At 54.5% G+C, this 10,379-nt stretch overlaps 1 protein-coding gene across 1 annotated transcript; it reads left to right on the top strand.

Annotated features, from left to right (window-relative positions):
* Nucleotides 1-3,392: 3,392 nt before the first annotated feature.
* Nucleotides 3,393-9,868, top strand: KCNK15 (potassium two pore domain channel subfamily K member 15). Its single transcript, XM_006059239.4, has 2 exons — nucleotides 3,393-4,466; nucleotides 8,918-9,868. Exons 1-2 carry the CDS (start codon nucleotides 3,845-3,847, stop codon nucleotides 9,598-9,600), a joined length of 1,305 nt encoding a protein of 434 aa, XP_006059301.2. The 5' UTR covers nucleotides 3,393-3,844; the 3' UTR covers nucleotides 9,601-9,868.
* The last annotated feature ends 511 nt before the right edge of the window (nucleotides 9,869-10,379 follow it).

Here is a 10,379-nt window from a genome sequence, read left to right as displayed (position 1 = left end):
GTGCGCTGTTGCTGCCATAACAAGTGATCACATGCTTAGGGCCTCAAGTGGGCTTCCCAAGGGGCTCAGTGGTAAAGGATCCGCCTGCCAGTGCAGGAGACGGGTTGGATCCCTGGGTTGGGAAGGTTCCCTGGAGGAGGGAATGGAAACCCACTCCAGTATTCTTGCCTAGAAAATCTCACGGACAGAGGAGCCCGGTGGGCTACAGTCCACGGGGTGGCAAAAGAGTCTGACATGACTGAGCTATTAAATAACAACAAAGCGGCTTGAACAACACAACTGTATTACTTTCCAGTTCTGTGGGATGGTGGGCTACACAGGTCACACTGGGCTAAAATCAAGACACTGGCAAAACCGCGTTCCTCTCTGGAGACTCTAGAAAGGAATTTGTTTCCTCGCCTTTTCTAGATTCTAGAAGCAGCCTGCTGTCCTTGGCGTGTGGCTCTCTTTTCCCATCTTCAAAGCCAGCCACATCAGGCCGAGTCCTTCTCACCTTGGTTCCCCCTCTTCCACCTCCCTCTTCCAACTCTGAGGACCCTTGATCACACTGGGACCCCCCCAGAGCATCAGGATGATCGCCCATCTCAAGGTCAGCTGATTCACAACCTTAATTCCACCTGCAACCTCAATTCCCCTTTGCCACATAACCTAACATATTCACAGGGATAGGATGTGGACATCTTTGGGGGGGTCCCCAGGTGGCGCTAGTGGTAAAGAACCCGAGTGCCAATGCAGGAGACATAAGAGATTCGGGTTCAATCCCTGGGTCGGGAAGATCCCCTGGAGGAGGGCATGGCAACCCACTCCAGAGTTCATGCCTGGAGAATCCCCTGGACAGAGGAGCCTGGCGGGTTACAGTCCATAGCATTGCAGAGTCGGATACGACTGAAGAGACAGCATGGCTAGGCATAGTTGGAGGGGAGCATTATTCTGCTGACCACAGCATCTTCTGAGACTGGAACTTTTCTAACCCCCCTAGAAACCAGGGAGACTGAAGCATCCCAAGTTCACACAACTGGTAAGCAAAAGTAGGGTGTGACTGCAGGCACTGGGGGTGCAGAGTCCCCACTCTGAGCTTCTGCTGCTCGTTTGTCCACAGTCCCTGGATATGAGCTCTGTGCCACATCTGGGTGCTGGCGGCAGACTGGTGACCAAGATGGGATCCCTGTCCTCAGGGGGACACACATAGGGAATTCAGTGGGAGGAATGCAAGATGGCAGGAGCCGGGAAGCCTCCAAGGAGCCCAGAGGAGGGACACCTGAGGAGTCAGGGAAGATGTCCCTTTAAGGGAGGGGTACAGGACAGAGTGTCAGCCAGCTGCCTCTGCTACATAAAGAAGTTGTGAGGATTAAATGCCTTAATACATGTAAAGCGCTTCTACCAATGCTGTACTCCTAGCAGGCATTCAATAAATGTTGGCTGTTGAGTGCGCTGGGGAGAAGGCTGTTCCAAGCAAAGCAGGCGGTTGCAGAAGGAACTGAAAGTTGAATGTGCTGCTGCTGCTAAGTTGCTTCAGTCGTGTCCGACTCTGTGCGACCCCATAGACAGCAGCCCACCAGGCTCCCCCGTCCCTGGGATTCTCCAGGCAAGAACACTGGAGTGGGTTGCCATTTCCTTCTCCAATGCATGAAAGTGAAAAGTGAAAGTGAAGTCGCTCAGTCGTGTCCAACTCCTAGCCACCCCATGGACTGCAGCCTACCAGGCTCCTCCGTCCATGGGATTTTCCAGGCAAGAGTACTGGAGTGGGGTGCCATTGCCTTCTCTGAAAGTTGAATGTAGACAGAGCCAAAAAAAAAAATGCAAAGAGGCAGCAGGGAGAGGGGCTGGAGCGATCACAGGGGACAAGTGATGCGTGTCAAAGACGCAGCAGAGGGACTTCCCTGGTGGTCCAGGGGTTAAGACTCTGGGCTCCCCAGGGCAGGGGGCCGGGGTTTGATCCTGGTCAGGGAACTAGATCCCACATGCCACAACTAAGAGTTTGCATGGCCCAACTAAAGATCCCACATGCCACAAGGGAGATCCAAGATCCCATGAGAAGACCGAAGATCCTGCATGCTACAACTAAGACCCATCGAAGCCAAAGAAATAAATGATTTTTTTTTTTAAGCTGCAGCAGAGAGCTGGGAGGGTGGGGGTCCAGACAGCTGCAGGAGAGGCTGCCCAGCACCCTGCCCACCCATGCCAGCCCACCTGGGACTCTGACATGAGCGTCATGTTGGTGCTGGTGGGGAGGGCTAGATTCCTCAGGGAGTGCTGCCAATGGAAGGCGCCCCAAGTGCCCAGCTGTTCAGGCCAGCGACCCTGGGATCATCCTTAAGTCCTCCTCTTCACCCTCCACATCTAAGCCACCAGCATGTCCTTTGCTCTGTGCATCTGGGTAACACTAGCTACAGTAACAGATGGACTCCAGACGTCAGGGGCTTAATGCCATCGAAGTTCAAAATAGGTGTTCCTTTGGGGGACCCTTTGTAGTGTGTCTCCCCAGCTCCTCCCACCCAGTGGCTCTGTCCTTGCCTAAAGACTTGTTTAGTCTTTGCAACCCCATGGTCTGCAGCACACCAGGCTTCCCTGTCCTTCACCATCTCCTGGAATTTGCTCAAACTCATGTCTATTAAGTCGGTGATGCCATCCAACCACCTCATTCTCTGTCGCCCCTTTCTCCTCTGGCCTTCATCTTTCCCAGCACCAGGGTCTTTTCCAATGAGTTGGCTCTTCACATCAGGGGCTCAAAGTATTGGAGCTTCAGCCTCAGCCTCAGTCCTTCCAATGAATATTGAGTTTATTTCCTTTAGGATGGGCTGCTTGGCATCCAAATTGTGTGCGGTTGGGGAAGAACTGTGGGGGCCTGGCATGTGGGGCAGGTTTATGGACCAGGCCTGGCGCCACCTCCGCAGCATTTCAGACCCACCCACTCATCTCCATCTCCATCGGACCCTCAGCACACATTTGGAAGACAAGAGTCTCCTAACTGGCCTTCACTCTGGGCCACCATCTCTCTCCCGAAAGATAACCAGAACACTCTTTAAAAAAAAAATAATAAAAGTCAATTAGATCATTGGTGTTTGTTTTCCTGCCTACAGCCTTTCCAGGGTTTTCTATTGTACTGAAGAAGTGAAGTCAAGTCACTCAGTCATGTCCGACTCTTTGCAACCCCATGGACTGTAGCTCCCCAAGCTCTTCCATCCATTGGATTCTCCGGGCAAGAGTACCAGAGTGGGTTGCCATCTCCTTCTCCAGGGGATCTTCCTGACACAGGGATCGAACCCAGATCTCCTACACTGCAGGCAGGCCCTTTACCATTTGAGTCACCAGGGAACTTTTCAGAGGGCCTGTAAAATCCCCTGTGAAGTGGACCCTCTGTTTTCCTTTTAATCCCCACCCCCACCCTGACCGCCCACCACCCCAATTACTGTGAGTCCAGACACACTGGCTTCTCTGCTTAAAGGACCTGCACATGCCGCCAGTCGCTCCGGGGACGCTTTCTCCCACTATCTTAGCTGTAAGCGCCCCTTCAGCTCCCACCCTCCACCTGCCTTGCAAGACAGGATGTTTTCCTTCTCACGCCTTTTTTTTTTTTTTTTTTGCCGTGCCATTGGCCTGTAGGAATCTTAGTTCCCCAACCAGGGATCCAACCCGCGCCCCTGGCAGTGGAGGTGCGGAGTCTTAACCGCTGGACCGCCAGAGAAGACCCTCACACTTTTCTTAAATTATCTTTTTGTTTGTTTTTCGTACAACCCTCTATCCTAGGATACCCGCTCTGTTTACACCAGGAATGTAATAGATCGTGTGTACCAGCAGGTGCTTGGTAAATATTTGCTGGATGACCGACTGAACGAAGGAATGAATGACTTGCCCAAGGTCACAGGACGAGGAGGGCGGTGGAGACAGGGCGCCTGCAAAGCTGGGCTTTGGGCGCTTCGGTCCCGCTGTCACGACCTGCAGACGCTACAGCCTGGGGGCGCCGCCGGGGAAACAAAGGCAGGGGAGGTGCAGGCAGGTGGCAGCTGCAGGAGCCCTCCGGGCCCTCGTCTCCCCCTCGCCCCGCCCCGCCGAGGCGCCGCCCCGGGGTGCCACACCCCAGCCGTCCGCAGCCCCGACTCCTGCCGCGAGGGGGGCGCGGGGCGACCGTCGGGGCGCATGGACGGGGCGGCGGCGAGCGCGGCGCGGGGCCTGGGGCTCGGCGATGAGGAAGCAGAGCGCGCGCACCGCCGCGCTCGTCCTGTGCATCCTCTCCTACCTCCTGGTGGGCGCCGCCGTCTTCGACGCGCTCGAGTCCGAGGCGGAGAGCGGCCGCAGGCGGCTGCTGGCCCAGAAGCGGAGCGAGTTGCGGAGGAAGTACGGCTTCTCGGCCGAGGACTACCGCGAGCTGGAGCGCCTGGCGCTGCAAGCCGAGCCGCACCGTGCCGGCCGCCAGTGGAAGTTCGCCGGCTCCTTCTACTTCGCCATCACCGTCATCACCACCATCGGTGAGCGGCCCCCGGCGCCTCCCTTCGGCGCTCGCTCCATCCCCAGGCGCCCGCGGCGTCCCGGGGTTTCAATCCCACCTCTGCCTCTGCCAGGCGGGGTGACTTTGGAGCAGTCATTTCAGCTCGCCGAGCCTCACTTGCCTCCCTCTGTCGGATGGGCTCTGTGGTTTCCACGCAGGCCCGGCTGGGAGGAGCCAGTAGGTCCCCTTTGCCAAGAGGCAGTGGCAGGGCCTGGGAGATTGATAAAGTGGAGTCGGAAGCCCAGGTGGCTGGAGTTGCTTCCTTGCCTGGGGGGGCATCACGTTAGCTGTGCGACCTCGGACCAGTTGCTTAACCTCTCTGAGCCTCAGGTTTTCTCCTCTGTAAAAGAGGGGTGCTAACAGGCCCTATCTCAAGGCTGTAGTGAGACAGTTTTCATTAAGGAGATAATATATGTAGAAAGTTTTAGCACAGGGCCTGACAAGTAGAAAGCACTAACAAAAAGCGGCGGGGAGAAGGGGAGATTGATTTTTGTGTTATTACAAAAAAGAGAACGGGCGCCTAATCTGTCTTAGCCCCTGCAATATGGCCAGTGCCTAGCTTGTAGTAGACACTCAATAAATATTTGTTAAAGGAATGACTGATTACCACCAGCTTTGGACCTCACCCTCGGGGATTCAGAGCACTTTCTCTGCAGCAGCTGGACCGCCAACCGTTGCCATGGCTACCGACTGGTTGGTACCTGCGGAGCCCAAGCCTGGAGAAGCAGAAAAGGAGTGGAGCAGGCTCTCGGGGCTCCATCCACTCCCCCAGGCTGGCTGTGGAGGTCCCAGTGTCTCTTTGGGCCTAGACCACCACCCTGGAAACCAGTGCTGCGGAGAAAGTTCCTCCATAATGCTCTTGCAAGTCAGTGTGAGTTTGTGGGTTTAGCGGTGGAGTTGAAAGCCTACATTCCGAAATTACACAGGCCAGAGTTCCGGTTTTCATCTCTGTTGCCTCCTGCCTTCTCTGGCAATTGATTGTACCTCTCTGAGCTCCGGTTTCCTCAACTACAAAGTGCAAATGTTGCTATCTTACTGAGTGACTGCCAGGTTTAAGTGAGGTCAAGCGGGTTAAATGCATAGCACAAGTCCTGAGGCTAAGTAGGGACTGTTAATTAGCAATAATGACAATTCATTATTTGCCAACTGTGGGCCCAGCTCCTATTCAGCCCTTTTGACCCCTCCTGTCAGCCTGGGCACCCCTGCTTCTCTCTCTTGGCTCAGCCTAAGACCCTCCCTGCCACTGCACCCAGGGTGTGGGACCCTGTCCACCTCCTCTGCCCTCCCCCACATTTTGGAGGCCTCCCAGCTGGATGTGGCCTCCACTTCTGACTGCTTGCCTCTGACCTGCACCTGGGATGGGGAGGGAGTAGGGACCAGGGTGTGGAGAGCGACTGAGGAAATAGCAGTTTTACCGCTTTCGGCCACCTGGGGGCGCCAGTATGGTTGTGCGAGCCAGGCTGCAAAAGCTAGCCTTGCAGAGCCAGGCGACAGAACCCAGGGGCTGAGCTCTGCAGGAACAGCAAAGAGCCACTGAGAAGCTATGGAGGATAGTGGTTAACAGCTCAACCCTGTGACCTTTGGGCAGCTTTCTCCCTCTGAGCCTAGTGTCCTTATCTGTAAGATGGGGATAATAATCTCATACAGTCATTGAGACGATTAAATAAAATAATCTATGTAGAGTACCTAGCATGCCTAGTTATTATCATTATTCATTTTCCTGTCTGTCAAAACCAGACAAATGGCTGGAAACAGCACTGCCTGGCCTTTTATTCTTAAAGACGCTCCTCCATCTCATACTCTGTACCTCCTTCAATCTGGTTTGAGTATTATTATTACTGATTATTTAAACTTTCATTGAGCTCCTAGTCTGTGCAGGGCACTGGTGATCAGGGACATGAGAAATGACTAGATTGGTCTCTGGCCTCAAGGACCTCACAGTTTAGTGGCAGCAGGGTCCCTGCCCCGCAAATAGATAGAGGCAGACTAATAGAGCCATGAAGTAGAAACATGACGTGGAGTCATAGATCTTTAAAAATATATATATATATATGTATCTAGTGTTGATATTTCAAATGTTATATATGCACACACTTCACACGGTACAAAGGTATAGGATGAAAAGGAAGTCTCCCTTTCTCCGCATCCGTCAACCTATAAATTCCCTTCTCTGGATCAAATGCAGTTATCTGTTTTTTGAGTATCCTTCCAAGTATCTTCTCTGCCTATATATTCCTTTACAACACACACAGGTAGCTCATTGGTAAGGAATCCATCTGCAATGCAGGAGACCCCAGTTTGATTCCTGGGTCAGGAAGAGCCGCTGGAGAAGGGATAGGCTGCCCACTCCAGTACTCCTGGGCTTCCCTGGTGGCTCAGCTGGTAAAGAATCTGCCTGCAATGCGGGAGACCTGGGTTCGATCCCTGGGCTGGGAAGATCCCCTGGAGAAGGGAAAGGCTACCCACTCCAGTATTCTGGCCTGGGGAATTCCATGGACTGTATAGAGTCCATGGGTTGCAAAGAGTCAGACACGACTGAGCTACTTTCGCTTTTATACATGATAGAGACATTATGTTATACATGCCTTTTTGTCTCTTGCTTTTTTCACTTCGTATATTTTGGTGATTTCTTTACATCAGTCCCTGAAGAACTGTGTCCTCTTTTTCATGGCTGATTAGCAGGGCTCCTCCACCCTGGCACTGTTGACATTTTGAACTGGCTATTCTGGTGGGCTTCCTTGGTAACTCAGTGGTAAAGAATTCACCTGCCAAGGCAGGAGTCGCAGGTTTGATCCCTGGATCAGGAAGATTCCCCTGGAGAAGGAAGTGGCAACCCACTCCAGTATTCTTGCCTGGAGAATTCCATGGACAGAGGAGCCTGGTGGGCTACAGTCCATGGGCCCCAACAGTTGGACACGACTGAGTGACTAAACAACAACAAATTCCGATTGTGGGGACTGTCCTATGCATCAGAGAATGTTAAACAGGACCCTGGCCTGCAATCACCAGATGCCAGCAGCACCCACCACCTCCCAGATGTGACAACCAAACCTGTCTCCAGACATTGCCAACTGTCCCCTCAGGGGCTAAATCGCCCTCAGTTGGAACCACAACCATCATTGGATGGCACCATGGCTGTTTCACCAGGCTCTTTCTGATGAACATTTAAGCTGTTTCTTATTTTTGCTGTCACCAACACTGTGGCAACGACAACTCACATGCACGCATCACTTTGCACATGTGTGTATTTTAGAGGACTGCTTTCCTCACTGCGGAACAGCACAGGCCAAAGGTGTATTTATCGTTTGGCAGATGGGGACAATTTGCTAGAAGAGGCATATTCTATTGGGGAAGGGACACCTGACTTTTCCTGGGTTATGGGGCCCTTTGAGAATACCATGAAAGCTTTCACTTTCCAGGACCTTGGGTCCTGGAAGAGATACACATCCACCAATCCCACAATGACTGTTCCAGACAATCAGTCATTGTTCCTTGTGCCGGACTCGAGGAAGCCCACTCATGTTTGCATTCCCTACACATTTCAGGGGATCAGTGAGAGACTCCACCAGACTGAACAGGTGTTTCATGAGAGCGGGCTTGGCACAGGAACTGGGAAAGGCGACGTGGGTGTGGGCAGGGGGAAAGACCACTGGGGGGAGGCAAAGCATGAGAAAAGGACAGGGTGGCGGGAAACGGTGTGTGAGGCTGCAGGGAGAGGGGGTTCAGGTCACGGCGTTGCCTGAGAAACGGACTGTACCCTGAGGATACTGGGGAGCCACAACAGATTTTTTTTTCTATCAAGGGCACAATTTACAGACATTCAAATTCATTCTTTTTCAGTGTACACCTGGGCAGGTCTTGCCAAATGAAAACCTGTCTCGTAACTGCAGCCATGACTTGAAGGCAGAACAGTGCTAGCCCTCCCCAAAATTCCATGGCGCCTGTGTAGTTAGTTCACTCGCTTCTCTCAGCTCCAAGGACTGGCAACCACAGGTCTCTTCGCTGATCCTAGTTTTGCCACAGAAGTTGTGCCAGTTATCCTACAGAATGTCATTTAAATGGAACTCAGCAATATGTAGCTTTTTGAGCTTGGCTCCTTTCATTCAGGATAAAACATTTGAGATCCATCCTCTGTTGCTGAGGAAATAGCAGTTCCTTCCTTCCTGTGGCTGAAAAGAATTAGTCCGTTGTATGGATGTACCACAGGTTGTTTATCCATTCCCCAGGAGAGGGATATTTTAGGTTGTTTACAACTTGGGCCGATTATGGGTAGCCACAGAAGGTTTTAAAGCCGGGGGAATGACCTAGTTCGAACCAGCATTTCAACATGCTCTGCGGGCTCTGGAGGATGGGGAGAGAGACCCGGCAGGAAGAAGGCCTGTGTGTGAGGAGACGGACGCTCGTCAGCCTCCCCCTTCCTTCCTCCTCCAGGGTACGGCCACGCCGCGCCGGGCACGGACTCGGGCAAGGTCTTCTGCATGTTCTACGCGCTCCTGGGCATCCCCCTGACCCTGGTCACCTTCCAGAGCCTCGGCGAGCGGCTGAACGCGCTGGTGCGGCGCCTCCTGCTGGCGGCCAAGCGCTGCCTGGGCCTGCGGCGGCCGCGCGTGTCCCCCGAGAACATGGCGGTGGCCGGGCTGCTGGTGTGCGCGGGCACCCTGGCCCTCGGGGCCGCCGCCTTCGCGCACTTCGAGGGCTGGACCTTCTTCCACGCCTACTACTACTGCTTCATCACGCTCACCACCATCGGCTTCGGCGACTTTGTGGCGCTGCAGAACGACGAGGCGCTGCAGAGAAAGCCGCCCTACGTGGCCTTCAGCTTCCTGTACATCCTCCTGGGGCTCACGGTCATCGGCGCCTTCCTCAACCTCGTGGTCCTGCGCTTCCTGGCGGCCGGCGCGGACGCGCCTGAGCGCGCTGCCCGCCCGCTCCGCCGGGGGTCGCCCGAGAACCGAGGCCCCGCGCGCCGCGCCGGCCTCATCTCCATCTCCTGCCGCCTCCACCGGCTGGAGCTGTGCTCCCGCGACAATCCCGGCTTCTCGCCCCCCGCCAGCCCCGGGGCTGGGGGCGGCGGCAGAGCCGGTAGGCCCCCGGCCCGGCGGAAGTCCATCTGATAGCCCTTCCCTCCTGTGCATCTCTGGAAGTGGTCTTTGGCTGGGCCCCAGAAATCCCACAGGACTCATCCCACAGGACTCATCCGGGGGGTCGATCCTAGAACCTGAGGGTCTGGATTCACCTGTTGTCGCACCCTCCCCAGAGCTTGGAGAAGGGCTGAGGGGCCGCGGCCTCAATGCCGTCCTCTGCCACGAGCAGTTCCTCACTCCCTTCTGGGGCGCGAGCCCCGCTGTCCTCTCCAAAAATACATTAAAAGTCGCATCATAAGCAAAAGCACGACTCTTAAGTTGCCCCGTAGGTGCAAGTCCCCTGTGGTCCAAATTGTTCTAGGAAGGCGTGGCCACACACTTTCTCCACGATGCCCGTTTTTCTGTTGTGTGAAACCCACGGGAACGTGGGTTTTCCGCGTTGTGGGGGAGATGCATGACTTCTCACACTGGAATCCTAACCAGTGAGGCCAGCTGCTCCCACTATAAGAAGCAGGGGGATCAGATGGACTGAAGAGAAACATTTACCATCCAGCGTGGACCACTGGGCAAAATGTGCACCATTTAAAGACTACTCATTTCTCTTACTCGGCATGTAGGGTGGAACCGGCCCCAGCCCCGAATGTCATGTTCTTTGTCCTTGGCCAGCCCCATTTTTGGATGGGGGAGGGGGTCTTGCTGACACTCACCGTGTCACTGGGACTACCTGGACCAGTCTTCCCCCCACCCCCAACCCTGACCGCTGTGCGCAGTATGTGGGATCTTAGTTCCCTGCGGCTGCTACTGCTGCT

This window comes from Bubalus bubalis, chromosome 14 (assembly GCF_019923935.1).
Source record: "Bubalus bubalis isolate 160015118507 breed Murrah chromosome 14, NDDB_SH_1, whole genome shotgun sequence".
Lineage (NCBI taxonomy): Eukaryota > Metazoa > Chordata > Mammalia > Artiodactyla > Bovidae > Bubalus > Bubalus bubalis.
This window is presented reverse-complemented; position numbering and strand designations above follow the sequence as displayed.